The 17,953-nt window shown below is 40.0% G+C and overlaps 1 protein-coding gene across 4 annotated transcripts in view; it reads left to right on the forward strand.

Annotated features, from left to right (window-relative positions):
- The first annotated feature begins 4,304 nt into the window (after window positions 1-4,304).
- MTCL3 (MTCL family member 3) overlaps window positions 4,305-17,953 on the forward strand; it is a 67,480-nt gene continuing 53,831 nt past the window's right edge. For 3 of the 4 annotated variants that reach the window (XM_064360713.1, XM_012435112.2, XM_064360714.1), the window contains exons 1-4: window positions 4,305-5,050; window positions 6,935-8,131; window positions 8,601-8,825; window positions 10,600-10,758. In XM_064360713.1, the coding sequence (XP_064216783.1) occupies window positions 7,031-8,131; window positions 8,601-8,825; window positions 10,600-10,758 (1,485 nt within the window). In that variant the 5' untranslated portion in view covers window positions 4,305-5,050; window positions 6,935-7,030. Of the gene's footprint in view, window positions 5,051-6,918; window positions 8,132-8,600; window positions 8,826-10,599; window positions 10,759-17,953 lie in introns of those variants that run through there. The other variant, XM_064360712.1, reaches the window with a different exon arrangement.

Here is a 17,953-nt window from a genome sequence, read left to right on the forward strand (position 1 = left end):
GAATAACCTTTATTGAGATGGCTGAAATTAGGATAATCCCAATGTATAATACAATTTGGGCACCCTGCCTAGCGACAAAAAGATGAATCGTGGTGTTTACAGCTCGAGGAGTCTATGATTCACTAATGATTATCTGAAGTGTCATCCAGAGAACAAATATGGTGTGTGACTGCATATATATGTCAACAAAGGTCAGAACAATGGCATATCTCCAAGCTAAGTTACTCTCCAAAAACAAGATGAACCCAAAACATCAGCTTTTGTCAGTTGTGACTCTACCAATCAATTTGTATTGACTAGCTTCTATGTGTCCAACTCTCTGCTAGAGATAATGAGAAAAACAGAAACATGATCTTAAAATATTTACTCTCTGGATGAAAAATTATAAAATAAGCCAAGACAAACCAAATACTTTTAAATAATGTGACATAGTTTTGTAAAAATTTAGGAATGGTAAAATTTTGTTAAATTAATGATAATAACTAATAACAACAATAATAGTTAATACATACTGACAGCCTACAATGCCAGACACATAGTAATTATCACATCATTATTTATGATTACTATGTTCCACGCACTGTGACAAAAATTAACTTCATCATTTCATAATAATAGTCATCATCACGTAAATTGGGTACTTTTTTCCCCCTGAGATGGAGTTTCGCTCTTATAGCCCAGAATAGAGTTCATCGGTACGATCTCGGCTCGCCGCAACCTCCACCTCCTGGGTTCAAGCAATTCTCCTGCCTCAGCCTCCCGAGTAGCTGAAACTACAGGCGTGTGCCACCACGTCCGGCTAATGTTATATTTTCAGTAGAGACAGGGTTTCTCGATGTTTGTCAGGCTGGTCTCAAACTCCTGACCTCAGTTGATCCGCTCACCTCGGCCTCCCAAAATCCTGGGATTACAGGCGTGAGCCACCGCGCCCGGCCATTAGGTACTATTAATAACAACAACAACAACAAAAAGAAAAAAAAGAAAAAAAAAAAAAAACAGCCGGGCGCGGTGGCTTACGCCTGTAATCCCAGGACTTTCGGAGGTCGAGGTAGGCAGACCACGAGGTCAGAAGATCGAGGCCAACGCGGTGAAACTCATCTCTACTAAAAATACAAAAAAAGTTAGCGAGGTATGGTGGCACACGCCTGTAATCCCAACTACTCAGGAGGCTGAGGCAGAAGAATCACTTGAATCCGGAAGGCAGAGATTGCAGTGAGTTGAGATCACACCACTGCACTCCTGCCTGGCGACACAGTGAGACTCCATCTGAAAAAATTAAAAAATTTAAAAAGTCAACAATATATCATACATGTATGAATAAACAAGTGAATTACTAAGTGAAAAAAAATGGGGCTCAGAAAGTTTAAACAACTTGCCTAAGTTCATGAGACAGAAAGATTTGAAACTTAAGCTGAACCTGAAAATATGAGCAGATTTGGGGCTAGAGAAGAAGAAGGAAATGCCAAGTATGGGGACTTGAAAGAGGAAAGGTACAGAAGCACAATGAGCCTGTATGTTAATGGGAAAAAGAGACAATAAGTCTGACTAGGACAGGGACCATGTGTAGTGAGGTATTAGAAAGTACATCTTAATATTGAATGAGGACAGTACACTTCCTTGCAGTCTAGGAAGAAGAGTTTGGATATGATGTAACAATGTAGACATGACTGTAAACCGAATGACATGAGGAAAGTGCTGTTTAATAAAGGTGCAAACGGACAGCATTAAGCAGTGTGGATCTGACAGAAAAAAATCTATCATTTATACAGGAAGCATTTGTAACAGTCTAAACTAGAATTATGAGGGTCTGCATTTTGGTAGTTGATTGCAAAGGAAATAAAAAGGAAATAATGAACAAGATATTTTGAAAGAAAATATGATTATAGAAGTAAAGGGAAAAGACAAAGCAATGAATGAAAGCATGTTTAGTGGGAAAGTGTATCAAATGATAGTTTTACTAAAAGAAAAATAGATATAGAACATATTGTTTTTCTTTACTAAAAGATAAATAGAAATAGATGAGAGTTGGAAAAAAATTTATATGAGTTTGAGGTGATAGTGTTATATGCAAATGTAGATATTCTATACATCAGTGAAAAGACTGAACTAGGATACAGGTGCAAAATCAGGCTTAGAGATGTAGAGTTTTACATTATAATATGAAAAAGAGGTGAGGCACCTGAGACCAATATAATAAGCACAATTGATGGAGAAGAGGAACCAAATTTAAGTTGTGATTATGAAATTTAACTAGAGGAAGTCACTTAACATCTCTGAAACTCAGTTATTCCACGTTTTAGTGTAGAAGATAGTATCTACTTCACACACTTTGTTTTGAGCACACAAAATGAAAGGGCCTTGCAAAATATAAAGCTATATAAATTAAGATATTGTGATGTAAAGTCGTGAGAATAGAAGGTTGGAAATTTTAAACTATGTATTTCTTACAAGTTGAGAGTTTAACCTTCTTTACTCGATCAAAGATCCACATTTTGCTGTACTATGAAGTGGATAACTCATTATTATAAGCAGACATTAGAAGGCTGGTTGGCCTGTCTGTTTCTGAAACACAGTAAAAATAATGCTGAAGTCTTTTTAAATCCTGGAAAAGCCTTTGAATAATCATCTTTAGGTTTTGCTTAATTGAAGCATATAATTTTAACCAGAAAATAAAGGAATAAATCAGAAAAATTTCTGATTCAGAAGTTATTTTTCTTATGGCATACGAGTAAACAAGCATGTTAAATATTGCTTATATTTATTCTGTATTATTACAGTTTTCAAACTTGAAATTGCATAATACTAAATTATAAAATGAAACATTTAGACACAACGTTTGATTTGAGGATACATAATCCGTTTTTTATATTTATTTTACTTTTTAAAGTTACTATTTGCACTGAAATAAGTAATCCCTCTTTAGGGAAAAAAAATCAAAACATAGATGCTTGAGCAGAGTAAGAATTCTTACAGAAGCAGGACTATATGCATTTTGTGTGTTTAGACTGTGTTTACGAAATCAATATTTTATTGGTAAAGATTGAACTGAAAAATATTTTTATCTTCTTTATACATTTTGATTGGATGAGACCTATGCATCTTGATATTTCTTAAGGATATTACAGCTCAAGTCTGGGTACATAATAAAAAATTGCCTAACATCAATTCAAACCAACTTATGCTTACATTTTCACTTGCTTTTTTTCCCTCCTTTATTTTTGGTATGCTAGTCGAGGTGTAAGCTTTTTATTATAAATGTCACAGATGTCACTTTTCCTCTTCCCAAAAGTATTTGAAAGGAAATGAGGAAATTATCTCAGTTTTCACCAGTATGCTTGAGTGTCCCCAGTACAGGGACAATTTCTTAATTCAGTTTTGCAGCCCCAGCACCTTGGACAGTACCCGGCTCAAAATTGTCTTTAATATCTATTTGGGAACATGAACGATTTTGTCGTGATACCATATTTGTTTTATATGTCTCTAAAGATAATAATGACCAGAGCTTGAGCATGTTTTTATTTTGCTGTAATAATTGCTTGTATGCAAACTACTCCTAAACTGTTTTTATTTCACTTTTAATGCAAGGTCAACACTTGGGAAATTCAATCTCTTAAGCTAAAATTCATGTTAGCACAAAATATTATTTCAAGATATCTTCTTCCTTTTTACTTACAAAACCATCATATAAATGTAAGACAAATTAAATTTTAAAATGCCCTTTCAAAAGCAGTGCTTACTTTTATTCCCATACTCAAGCTCACAAAGGAATTCTTAGAGGTAGAAGGGAGACTCCCATGCCCCCCACAAGAAGAAACTGAAAAGAAAAAGATAAATTTCGACTTAATTGTAAAAAATATTATTACTGTGAAACAGTATGGGTTAGCATAAATTGTAAAGACATGTATGTTCTGAATTCCTCTTTTTAAACAAATTCCCTTTTAGGCTGATATAGTACATTCTTCCTGGTTTCTGTTATTGTTCCCATGCACTACCATAAAGATTATGGATCCCAGCAATTACTCCTTATTTTCACGGAGGAAACTGGCACTCAATAGGAAACAGGAAAATGTACTGAGGGCAAACCCCTCTGTAAAGGATCTCTGTGGGCCGATATTTATTTCGGTTTGCACTAAATTAGTCCTGGCTTCGCAAAAGCCCTTTGTGGGACGGTGGGTCCCACCATGGCAACCATTATCTATTCGTGGAAACGACATCTGATGACTCCGCCCGGGCTGGGGGTGGGGAGGGAGCACCGCGTGGAGAGCTCGACTGAGAATTAAAGTGAGTGAACAAAGAGAACTCCCAGCAGCCGCCCGCCAGCGCCTCGCAGCTGCACCAGGAGACGTCAGTCACGCCCGGAAGGCTGTTCCAGTCCGCCTCCTTGGAAAAGGAGCTCAAGTAAATAATTGATGGAGATTGACCGAACCCAGGACAAAGCTTTGCAGGAAACCAGTGCATCCGTGTTCAAGTGGTTTTGGAATCCTCTGCCAAGTACGCGATAAAAGAATAGGCAAGGACTTTGAGCGCTGCTGCCAATCTTCCATCTCGGGTGTGGCTCTGGCCTTTTTGTCTCTTTATCCTGCCACTCCCCACCCCCGTCCCCCGCCCCCGCCTTCTTCTCTTTCCTCTTGAAAGTAACCTCTCTTTGGTTACTTCTACCCTGTCTTCCCTTGCAAACCCGCCCTCTCCCCTGCCCAGTCCGGTGAGGTCAGCTCATGAATATCTCTGCACTTCCTGGGGACCGTCTGGCTCAGCTTGGTACCTCTCGTGTTAGCCTGCTGAGAGCCGCAGCTCCAGCCCAGCCGCGGACCTCCGGGAAGTCTCTCGCTCTGGGGACAGCTGAATCTTGACGTTACCGCCATTGTTTGGAGAAATCCAGTGGGTGTGGAACTGGGGTGAGCGAGCCCAAAGTCGCATACAATAATACGAAGTTGAACTTTCCTCAGCGCAGAAAGGCACAATAGTAAACCCTGAGATCTCCGGAATATCAGAAGGAAAGCGCTGTTGATTTGCATCAACTACTTGGAAACCTCGCCTCCTCTGCTGAGAAGTGAGCAAGTTCTGGATTTCTAAAGGGTTGGGGATGAAAGATGGGGTGGGTTAGCGGGCGGATAAAACTTGAGATTAAAAGTGTTGGTCTAAGCCGTACCGAGGTTGGTTGGGTGGCAATTTTCACCGGGAAAGCCTTGAAGAGATGCAGCATCTTGTCACTTTGTGGGGAACCACGTGACAGCAGCCAGATATATTTGATTGTGGAGCCCAGTTACTGGAACGCAAGCTTTCTTCTGGGTTAATGTTGTCTGGGAGCTGAGTTTAGACTCTGCCTTCTCAGCTCTGGAATTATTCTGCCTGATTAAAAACAAAAATAAATTTGCATTGGCAATATAAGTTAGTTAGATAGCCCATGTTAGTGCTACCCATGATGATAAACTAGGCCAGACATTCTAGTAGTATTGTGGCTGAGAGAGATGTAGAAACTAAGTTAACGGGCAAATATTTCCCCGATATCTTCTTTGTTCACTTTTATATTTCAAAGTGAGTTGGAAGGAGATGCCAGGAATAGAAAGGGAGGTGGATTAAGAACCCTCCAGTAATATTCCTTATAAAATGAGGAATTACTGCATGCTAAGTTATGATGCTAAAAAGAGATGTTAACAAGAATAATGCAAGTAAAATAACTGGCAGTAAAGTAACCTCCTCTCTGTATAGGACAAATATTTTAAAGCAGCAACTTATGCCTAGTCATGCCCCTTTCAGTGGTTTAGACAGAAATAATTTTAAGGAAAAGGCAACTAATTGACTAGCTGCCTGGATCACTAGGGAGAAGAACCTGCAAGGCAGTAGCTTGCTGTTTTCCAGATTAAAGAAGCTAGTGATGGATTTATCTTGGAAATATACATGCTGGAAATTGATCTTACCACCATGAGGGAAGATGGGCCAGGCTTCTGGGTTCCATCTCAGAATTTGGCTACATAGGAGGGAATGGGCACTTTAAAAAGTACAACTTTGCCTATGATATGCAATGTAAGAAGATGGGTAAGAATAAAAATATTTTCTATCTAGCAGTTACACTTAAAACTAAAGCGATTCATAAGGACTACAAAATTGCATAAGCTTAGGAAAATTCATCACCAGAAACTTAAGAAACTGCAGAACTGACCATCACCTTTTCAAAATGTATTTTAAAAATTATTTCCCAAAAGGGAGAAAGTACTTTTTGGGGTTGCTAATAACTAACCCATATAGACAATTCTCAATGATGCTATTTTCTTGAGAAACTGAGACTAATTTAAAGCCATTCATTATTTATATTTTATTTTAGTTCTATTACAAAGGAAATCGGGTGCATTTCCCCAAAACCAATATTAGGGGTTGGAGCTGCTTGGGGAAAGTGTCATTTATCCATAGAAAGTTTTCCCTAGGAGCACTACATCATAACCTTTTTCCTCTAATTGAACTTAGGAATACTAATTAAATGAAAACTTTCTCCACTAAACTAGGCTTTACATACAGATTTGATGGTGAGGAAAGCCAAAGTCGTAAAAGCAGGGATTTTACAACCCTAATACATGGATATCTTTCCTTTCTGAAACTTCTTTTCGACCGTATAGTCTTTTCTTTCATACCTCCCTTCCCATTGATTCCTGTCTGACTCTGTATCTCTCACCCTTTTCAAAACCTGCTACCATGAATGTGTAAGGTTCAGCTGCTTTCAGATTCGTCATTTTGCTGGGGTGAAGTGAGATGGAGACAGCGCCACCCTGGGCAAAATGAGAACTGACAGCCCTGCATCCTATTCCTAAAGTCAAAGCTTCTATTAAGTGCCTTCCAAATCTCATCATTTTCTGGGGCTTCGCTTGTAGAGCAATATCGCCCTTTGCTTTGCGACAACGCAGACATGTTGTGTTCTTCTCTTCTTTTGTTTCTGTCCCAGCTTAGGGAAGGAAGATTGGCGGCGGTGAAGAGGGAAGAGGATGATCTAGTAATGGGCTATTCCGAATCGCATCTGGTAGGTTCTTCCTAGACAGCCATGAGTCAGCCACCGACCGGGGGCGCTGCCCCTGCCACAGCAGCAGCTTCTCCCGCCGCTGCAGCCACTGAGGCTCGTCTGCATCCGGAGGGCAGCAGCAGAAAGCAGCAACGAGCTCAGTCACCCGCTAGACCGAGGGACAATTCGCTGCGACAGACAACCGCGGGCACCCGGTCCCCAGTGGGGGCCGGCACTAAACTCAATTCTGTTCGGCAGCAGCAGCTGCAGCAGCAGCAACAGCAGGGTAACAAGACAGGGAGCCGCACAGGGCCGCCCGCCGGCGCCCGAGGAGGCGGAGGCGGGGCTGAGAAGGCGACGCCCCTGGCGCCCAAAGGGGCCGCTCCGGGAGCTGTCCAGCCGTTGGTTGGTGCTGAAGCGGCCCCCGCCGCGACCCTGGCCGCTTTGGGCGGCAGGAGGCCCGGACCCCCCGAGGAGCCGCCTCGGGAGCTAGAGTCCGTACCCTCGAAACTAGGGGAACCCTCTCCGCTCGGGGAAGGGGGCGGAGGGGGCGGGGAAGGAGGAGGAGCCGGCGGCGGCTCCGGGGAAAGGGAGGGGGGCGCTCCGCAGCCGCCGCCGCCCAGGGGCTGGCGAGGGAAAGGCATACGCGCTCAGCAGAGGGGCGGCAGTGGCGGGGAGGGGGCCTCCCCTTCGCCATCCTCCTCTTCTGCGGGCAAAACCCCAGGACCAGGCAGCAGAAACTCCGGAAGCGGCGTTGCGGGGGGCTGCAGCGGTGGTGGAGGGAGCTACTGGAAGGAGGGATGCCTGCAGTCTGAGCTCATCCAGTTCCATCTCAAGAAGGAGCGGGCGGCAGCGGCGGCGGCCGCGGCTCAGATGCACACTAAGAACGGCGGCGGCAGTAGTAGCCGCAGTTCTCCGGTCTCTGGCGCCCCTGCCATTTGCGAGACCCTGGCCGTCCCCTCCGCCTCCCCAATGGCGGCGGCAGCGGAGGGCCCCCAGCAGAGCGCAGAGGGCAGCGCGAGCGGCGGGGGCATGCAAGCGGCAGCGCCCCCTTCGTCGCAGCCGCACCCGCAGCAGCTCCAAGAGCAGGAAGAAATGCAGGAGGAGATGGAGAAGCTGCGAGAGGAAAACGAGACTCTCAAGGTGAGGAGGGTGGGGGGACCCGGCTGGGGGATGGGAAGAGTAGGCCTGGGAGGATTAGGGCGTGCCCCGGCGGGGGTGAGAGGCTGCTAACCTGTTAGGGAGCCTTGAAGAGGGAAGAGAACAGCAAAGGAGGGAGGGGGTTTCTAGGCCTTGTCCAAATTTGAAACGGAATCTGCTTCTTAGTAACGCGAGGTTTTCATTTAAATTCAAATCCAGGCCTCCGTTTCTCCTATTATAATGGTTCGTCACACTTTTTCCCGGAGAGAGGTAGACTAAGAGAACGAGAGAAGGCCTAAAGTCGGCCTTTTATTCTAGTTTCCTCTTCTACACTCAGCTCCTTGTCACTCCTGTCTCGTGGAGAGGGGGCAATTAAAGCTGAGAATTTGGAATTGGAATGGGGTGTGCACGGTGTGTGTCGGAAGGGCTGGAAGCGAGGCTGATTTTGACACGCGGCCTGTCACCGCCGCAGAACGAGATCGATGAGCTGAGAACCGAGATGGACGAGATGAGGGACACTTTCTTCGAGGAGGATGCTTGTCAACTGCAGGAAATGCGCCACGAGTTGGAGAGAGCCAACAAAAACTGCCGGATCCTGCAGTACCGCCTCCGCAAAGCCGAGCGCAAAAGGCTCCGCTACGCCCAGACGGGGGAAATCGACGGGGAGCTCTTGCGCAGCCTGGAGCAGGACCTCAAGGTCTGCGGCGCGGGGGTCGTTGGCGCGCGGCAGGGGCGGCGGGTGGGGACTTTGGCCAAGTGCTCTTTAGGCTGAGAGGTCTTAAGTGGCATCGGGCAAGGAGCCTTAGGGACAGTTTCTTAGTGCTAACCACAAAATACTAGGGTCTCGGAAAGGAGAGAAGTGGCAGATGGGTCTAAAGAGTGCAGTGTGTGTGGAGGGCCTGGCAGCAAACGAGCTAAGTGTGCTCTCCTGGGAGCAACGGTGGCTCTTCAAGAAGTGATGAGAAGAAGGGTCCCTTCTGGGCAGAAGCAAGGGCGTGGCAGAGCGCAGGCTCTAGCCTTTGATCTGGCTTTCAGTATGTCTTCTGAGAGAAGGCCGGTGGAATCCGGCATTCAGGAGCCGCGCTAAAAGGACTCCTCTGGGGAAGTTGAAACCCAGAATAGGAACTGCACTGGGAAAACACTAGACTTAAGATTTCTTTCAGCAAGTGTCCACCCCACCTCCTTCTTTCAGGACTTCTTCCTTTCTGCACTTGCCGCTTAGGTAACTCCTTGGGGGAGGTGGTGGGGGTGGGGGCGCCGGGAAACTGCCTGTTTGGTGTGAAGTAAATGAAAGAATCTCATTTTTTAAAGTGACATTGCTCCTTCAGAATTTCTTCTAGAGGAAAAAGCTCAACCTTGAAGTGCATTTCTAGACAGGTGTGGTCTCCAGTTCAGTTTGACTGTAGGCAGAGACATCGACAATGCAAACTAGATATTAACCTAATCTTGCACAACCAAGTAAATATACTGCTTATTGTATTAACTTCATCAGGATTTAAAAATCACGTGTAATTATTCTTTGTTTTAAAGAAAACTATGTGTAAACATTTTATGAAAGACATCGCATTACTTTTTTTCTTAACATTTGTTGAGTATTTAAACACTCAACAAATGTTAAGAAAAAAAGCACTGTGGCAAACATTGTTACATACATTATTAATTCATTTAATTCTCAAGGAAAAAAATCCTATAATATAGGGATTATTAAGTCACAATTTTACAGGTGCAGAAGCTACACCTTTTACGGAGGTTAAGTGCCCAGGCCTGGAAAACAATAGGTGCCAGGCTCACTGTCCACCCAGTCCAAAATCACAACCTGTGTCCTAAGCCTCTACACTATACTGCTCCACTTTTCTTCCAAACCCTAGAATTTCCAGGATAATCTCAAAACATGAAGCAAGACTGCATAGTCATTCAAAAAATAATAATCTCAAGTACTAAAATGTTTCCTAAAATTAAGCAAATGGAATTCTAGTTATAGGAGTGAAATTCAAGCCCAACTCACTACTTGTAAAAACTTCAATTTTTCATTCTTTAACATAGATTATAATGGAAACATCTACTTCATTGTTTTGTTGAAGTAAAGGATATCTGTGAAATTTCTTTACATGTGATAAAATGCAATAGAACATTTGTTACCACAGGGTAGTGCAGAAGTTAAGGGAACAAAATTTAGAGCCAGATTGCCAGGCTTCTTAGCCTGGCAGTGTTTACTTGTTAGCTGTGTGACCTTGACCTTTCTGAGACTCAGTGTCCTCATCTACAAAATAGGAGTATTAATAGTACCTATCTCATAGGCTTTTTGTAGGGTTAAATGATAGATATATGTGAATGGCTTATATGTATAGCTTGTGGAGTAATGCACATGGTAAACACAATATTGGATCTTAATGCTTTCAATAGGAATAAAATTTTAGTCCTCATTATATTGTCATTAATTATGTTTTATTGTTTCAAACACCTTAATTCAGGTTGCAAAGGATGTATCTGTGAGACTTCACCATGAATTAGAAAATGTGGAAGAAAAGAGAACAACAACAGAAGATGAAAATGAGAAACTGAGGCAACAGCTCATAGAAGTTGAAATTGCAAAGCAGGCTTTACAGAATGAACTGGAAAAAATGAAAGAGGTTAGTATTTGATTATTTCATGGTGTACTATGTATTTTTAGCCATTTAGAAAAGAATCCCAAGGACTAATATGACTATTAAAAATTTCTTTTATGATGGCAGGACAATTTTTTACTCTCACCCAAATAGTAAAAATACATGATTTCATACTAAAAAATGAGTAACAACAACAAATGAGATTCTGACCTAAACACTGTATCTAACTTAACATGTATAATGAGCTTTGACCGAACTCTGTGTTTCATCTCTGTGTCTTCTAAATATATGTTAATTAAATAAATTACACAGCATACTAAATGCAAAGGGTGTCAAGAGTGTGAAGGAATGAGCCTTGTGATTGTTGAGGGGCATAATTAGCCCCATGAGATTACTATTGAGTTCATAGAACCATGAATTTTTAGGATGGAAAAGACTATAAGGTCCATTTGGTCTAATTCAGTCATTACTTGAATTCTCTCTATAGCTAAGCCACCCCTTCCCACAATGGTCTAATGCTTAGAATATCACCAGTGACTATCCCTGAACATCTTTCAGAGTAGCTAATTATATCATATCATAGCTCTGTTTAAAGATTTTCTTTTTTACATTAGATATGTTTACATTGTAACATTAGCCAGGTCATCTTAGTTCTACCCTTTAGGGAAGAAGAGTCAAAGTTCTGCATCATGTTAGCTATTTGAAGATTCCAAACACATATACCATGAGTCTTCTCAAAGAACAGAATCAGAAAAAAAAATGGAGGAGTAAAGAGACAGAAACATCTATCAGGAAATTATTCACTTTAAGATAAATAGCAATTTAATTAGAATTAAATTATACTTTTCTTTGATAGCTACCTGAACATGTACAATGCAACTTGTGAAAAGTACCATTGAGAATTAGCAAACACACAAGTTGTCTTGTGAACAATTTCCTCTGCTTGGATAAGCAGAATTCTAAAGAAAATCCTAATCGTTCCACAGACTAACTGAGGTATTGACTCACCTGTCATTGTTGTGCTTATCTCAAAATGGTACAAAAATATATCTATCGTATAATAGTGAAAATATCAACAATCTGACTAAGAATATGTGTTAGGACTTGGCAGAATACAGTTTCAGTGGAGTAAACTATTTTTTGTGATCTGTTTACTTATATTATCCTGACTTTAAACTATTTTTTAACATGATGAAATAGTAAAAAATTATTTTAATGATATGAAATCCTTGGCTACTGCTAGGAGTCGCTCCTTGCTATAGCAGAAAAACATAGAGACTGGGAGCTGTGTGATCTCTTTTCACCTGTAACTGGGTGACTTTAAAAGGCCTGTAACTTCTACTTGTCTACTTTTATCCAGTTCTAAAGTATAATGGTCGTTTTTGATGATTCTCAACACCTTTGATAGTATATAAGACTTTTCTCATGAAATTCAGGGCATCGCCATTTAAGGAATGGCAGGTATCTTTTTCCTAAAGTTCCTAAAGTTAAGAGATCAAATATGAAATTAATATAGATATAAGTATATCTTTCTTCAGCAATAATGTACAGTTGAAGATGTGTCAAAAATTGACTTTCATTTAGAGAAAAAAAAAAAGTAACAGGTAGCTGTATTAGTTCTCTAGGATTGCTGTAACAAAATACCAAAAACTGGGTGGCTTAAACAGCAAAAAAATATATTGCCTCACAGTTCTGGAATCTAGAAGTCCGGAATCAAGGTGTTGGTAGGGCTGGTTCTTTCTGAGGGCTGTGAAGGCAGGATCTGTTCCAGGCCTCCCTCTTTGGCTTGTAGATGACCATCTTCATGTTCACATGGCATTCTCCCTGTAGCTGCCTGTTTCCAGACTCCCCCTTCTTGTAAGGATACTAGTGATATTAGATTAGGGTTTACCCTAAGGACCTCATTTGACTTCACTGGGCTCAAGCTATTCTCCCGCCTCTGCCTCTCTAAGAACTGGGATTACAGGTGTAAGCCACCATGCCTGGCCCTCATTTTAATTTGATTACCTCTGTAAAGACCCTATCTCCAAATAAGATTACATCCTGAGCAACTAGGGATTAGGACTTCAATATGTGAATTTGACAGGGAGGATAGAAGGAGAGAACAGAATTCAACCCACAGCAGCAACAATCTAACAGCTTCCTATGAGCAAGCAAAGAGTTCATTGTCGGTCTCATAGGCTCCATTTCCTGTTCAAAAATTACTTGTGTTCTCTCATATTCCTTGTTTAAAACATTCAAGTACAAACAAACTTCACTTGATTACCAGAGATTAAAAAAAGAAATGCCTTGTAATTTGGTGTCATTTGAATGTTTCAGGTGGATATCTAACAACTGTACTTAAGAATGGCATAAAAGCTTTCTGATTTTCATTGTACATCCATTAAAGGGGAAAATATTCATAGACTGTCTATCCATTAGCCAGAATGGTGGGACCTCTCCCATCTTATAATAAAAGCCAAAATACTCTGGCCACTAGGAGGAAGGTGTAGAACTTGGGAATGTCCTCAGGAGATTGTAAAGATGCACTTTCTTGAGTCTTTTGCTCACACTTTTTCCTGTGACTATTTCCTCCTTCAGGGCTCTAATTCTGGGTTGGAAAAATGCTGTTCCAGCACCAAACAGTGTGGGTAGATATGTTCATACCAAAGAGGCAATTTAATTCCCCTTGGAGTTATAAAAAAACCAATGCCAATGCCTAATTAAGGAATACAACAATAAAAGTAAAAATAATATAGGAGCTTATATGCAGAATATCAGCCTTTAAAGTAACCCTTTATTAGGAAAATGGCATTCACGGTTTGAGAATATGGAAAGTGGTGAGGAACAGAAACAGAAAAACAGAGGAAGGAAGAGAGTGGAATATAAAGATCTGGAGGATACTAAATGTAATAAAGGAAAGCCAAATAATATTCTGGTAGCAGTGCTCTATAATTACTCATTTGAGGTTGATCTTCATAGTGTTCAGAAAAATGTCAGAAATAGAAAAAGTAGTTTAACAACATGTTTAGAAATCAGAAATGTTTCATTCAGATAAGATTTTTGCAATAGTGATTTTATGATCCTCTAAGAAGATAAATATTAAAACTCTGCTGCAGTAATAACTGGCTTACTCTGTGGATAAGAGTTGTAAGTTTCCCCTTGGATGACTTGCCACAATTTCAGTTAACCATCTACTTCATTGGTTGCAAAATGAAAACATATTCAAGCCCTTGGTGAGTGTTAACCAACTTTGTTAACTTGTTAAGTGATGAACTGTCATCCCTTTGTGTCATTATTTAAAGGAGAAAAGTAGAACGAGGCCAAGCTCTCCATGAAGAGAAAACACATTATAGAGTGAAATCGTAAAATATTAAATAGAATATACTCAAGAGAAGCAATCCTCTAATTCCAAGATTTTAGAACTTTATATGGAGTCATATAGATGTTGAACAGCACCACTGAGACCAATAAACCATCTGCTAGAATTTGGAACTGTTTACTAAGAATTTAGCTAGCTTCGAGAGTATTGACCAATTGGTCTCAGGATTGGTGGCTGCACAGGGTCTTATGCACCTCCTCATATCTGCCTATCTTCTCTGCCTGAGAGGATGGAGTAGGCACCTGGGAGTAAGAAGAATTGAGTAGAGGCAGGATGGAAGAAAGTAGCTGCATCTACTGCATCTCATTGCTTGTATTGAAATAGTTGATATTTCACCAAAGGCAAACAAGAGGAACCTCTTCGAATGCTGCCCTTGAATCTTAATAACATTTTCATCCCACTTATAAAACATTGATTGCTACTAACAGTATGCTTTCTTGCTGTAGAAGAATGCCTTTACCTTTCTGTAACCTGTAGAAAATGGCATTCTGTCTTTCAAAATTGCAAATGATCAAAGAGACAGAGGTTTTTGTTAGTTGTTTCATGCAAACAACAGCTAGCTCTTTGAATGCCAGAATGGGTTCATGCACAAATAGGATAAAGTGCAGTTGTGGAGGAGGGTCTAGACAATGCATTCTCTGTGAGGGGTGAGTTTTTGTTCCAGTTAAATTGAGGATCACCGTCTGTCATGTGGTTCTGCTGCTTTAGCAGTGAACTTTATTTTTAAAGCTTTGAAGCTCCTTGTAATCCTCAAGAGAAGAGGGCTCATCTCATGTCACTTTTAAGGTCCGGTGCTTGGTGAAGTGTTGATAACAGACATTTGAGCAAAGAATTAACCAACAGAGGAACAAAGAAAAGAAAGAGTAAGATGATGATGATAACTGTTTATCAGATCTTTTTTCTTTTCAGAATCTGTACTCTTTATATTGTCTCATACCTCACCCATACACAAGATTCTTAAAAGATAATAATTTTCTTAACTTTTCCAGTCTTAGCTGGCCTACTGAAATAGCACTATCTATCTTGGGACTTTTACTTTTTGTGCACTTAGTATAATAGATCCTATCTATTACAATGAACTTTCATTCTAGAACACAAAAATAATTAGTACTATAAATTTTAACAGCATCTCTGTTTTTGTTTGTATTTTAGAGTCCCTTGAGAGTGTATTTATATACCCAGATTCCCTTCAAATGGAATACTTTAATAGGCAAATTCTTGTACTAATATTTACAATTACCTATTTATTTTCTTATATAAAATAAAGAACTGATCATGACTACACTTGGTTCTAATAGGGCATGTTTACCTAAATAATAAAATGTGAAAAAGAAATGTTGAGTGACAAATCAGTGAAGAAGCAACTCAAGAGACAGTTTAATGGGCATTTCTTACGAATATTTTCCCTTGGTTTTGGTAGTTTACTTAACATTTTAAAACAAAACAGTAGTAATTGATATTTTTAAATGAAATCGCCATAAATATATTTAGATGCGTCAGTTAAACACTATAATTTTAGTCATATCTTCTCAGAGCCAACAGTTTGTCAAATAACATAGGCAGGAATGAGACGAAATTAAAAACAAGGAAGAGTGTCAGGTAAGCATAGAAAAGCTTGTCTTCCAGGAAGTCACCATGTGTTATGAATGCATTTTTTAAGATGTATTTATTTAGGAATTATGAACCTTATTGGATTTTTAAGTGAAATTAGATATACAGTTGCATGCACTCTGAAATGATCTTTAATATTCAGTTGCATGTAAACAACTCTTTTACCCATATGTCAAGCCCCCATCAGAAGCAAAGTAGTACACAGATCAGAAATTAGTGGACTTTTTTGTGCAATATATTGAGCTTTCATTATAAACTTCAAATTTCTTGTTGTTTACATAAAAATACAGGACAGCATTACACACCCCCACATTGTTGATCAGATTCTAGTTTCTTTCTTGGCTGAAATTTTGCACTTCATATTCCTGAAACTGTAAAGTGCTGAACAAATACAGGTTTTTACCTGATTAAGTATCTCCAACTGAGTACATTTCTAGTTCCCATCTAAAATATCTACTGATTTTGATGTTTGCTATGTAATGGGCTTCATAAACATTGTTTAATAGATGTGTATTTACATTTTTGTTGCCTTTGCTGATGAAGCATATTTATGAGTTAAGTCTTCAACCCCTGAACTCTTTAGAGGCCAGTTTAACTTGGTCCAAGGGTTCCAGGCTGAACTTTGAGGGACTCACCCCTGTGAGATTAGCAATTTACCCATGTTAAGTATATCCATAGAAGTACATTGCTTACATAGTTATTGAAGTGTTGTTTACTTCTCTGACTTCTGTATGCAACCTACCTTAAAAGAGGATTTGAAATGGTTTACAATAAAACCATAAAACTATTGAAACAAGGGTTTAAAAATTAGGTAAAAATGCTGGGAAGATGAAGAAAAACTTAATCCAAAGGATGTACATTGTTATGAAACAGTTCTTAGTTTAGTATGACTCAAGGCTGGGGACTAAATATTGAAAGAAATTCTTTCTTAGCTATGACCAGATACAGAAGCAACACTGAGTTTTATGTGAGGCCTCTGGGACAATCATGAAGAAAATCAATCTAGTACAACAAAGTGTTGCAGTTATACACAGACCTTACATGGCAACCTTCATGGATAAATGAGCTTTCTACGAACTTGACAGGTCTTTTCTATAGAATCAACAAACTATGAGTTAAAATTTTACAGAAAATAAAATTGTCATTTTTTTTAGCTGTGAATTTGAGTGTGATTGTTAGAAAGCACATTTATCATGGAGTCTAGAAACTAGTTTTGAGACTTTATCCGTCATTGTCTATGACCTTGAGTAAATAAATTAAAATTTATAGGCCTCAGTTTTTTAATATATAAATGCAGAAATTAAACCAAGTGCTCTCAAAGCTTCCTATAAACATATCATTTTCTACTTTGTCAGTTATCCATCTCTGTTCGCCCTGAAAGTTTCATAGTCAGGTATAAAATTCAGTGTCATTACTATTATTTAAACACTATAATTATTTTTTCATATAGTCAGTCAATAAGTATGTCTTGAATGCCTGGTGTAGTGTGGCCGTGTAGATAACACAGAGGATATAAAGATATAGATGGCAAAGCATTGCATTAAACTCCAAGTTTGCACCCACTGAAGGTCCCTACTGAAAGTTTTTTTTCCAGATAAACGTTTTTTAATTAATAAAAATGGACATTGGAGGAACATGTGTCTTGGGTTTTTTAACTTTTATTTTAAGTTTAGGGGTACAAGTGCAAGTTTGTTACATAGGTAAACTTGTGTCATGGGGGTTTGTTGTACAGATTATTTCATCACCCCAGTATTAAGCCTAGTGCCCATTAGTTATTTTTCCTGATCCTCTCCCTCTTTCCACTCTCCATCCTCTGAAAGGCCCCAGTGAGTGTTGTTCCCCTCAATGTGTCCAGGTATTCTCATCATTGTAAGTAAGAACAACCAGTATTTGGTTTTCTGTTCCTGCATTAATTTGCTAAGGATAATGACCTCCAACTCCAGTTATATCCATGAAAAGAATGTGATCTCTTTCTTTTTATGGCTGCATAGTATTCCATGGTGTATATGTACCACATTTTCTTTATCCAGTCTATAATTGATTGATCAGCATTTAGGTTGATTCTATTTTTTTTTTTTTTTTTTTTTTTGAGACGGAGTTTCGCTCTTGTCTTGTTACCCAGGCTGGAGTGCAATGGCGCGATCTCGGCTCACCGCAACCTCCGCCTCCTGGTTTCAGGCAATTCTCCTGCCTCAGCCTCCTGAGTAGCTGGGATTACAGGGACACGCCACCATGTCCAGCTAATTT

The sequence above is a fragment of the Aotus nancymaae genome, unplaced genomic scaffold (assembly GCF_030222135.1).
Source record: "Aotus nancymaae isolate 86718 unplaced genomic scaffold, 86718_ANA_hifiasm-v0.15.2.pri h1tg000040l, whole genome shotgun sequence".
Lineage (NCBI taxonomy): Eukaryota > Metazoa > Chordata > Mammalia > Primates > Aotidae > Aotus > Aotus nancymaae.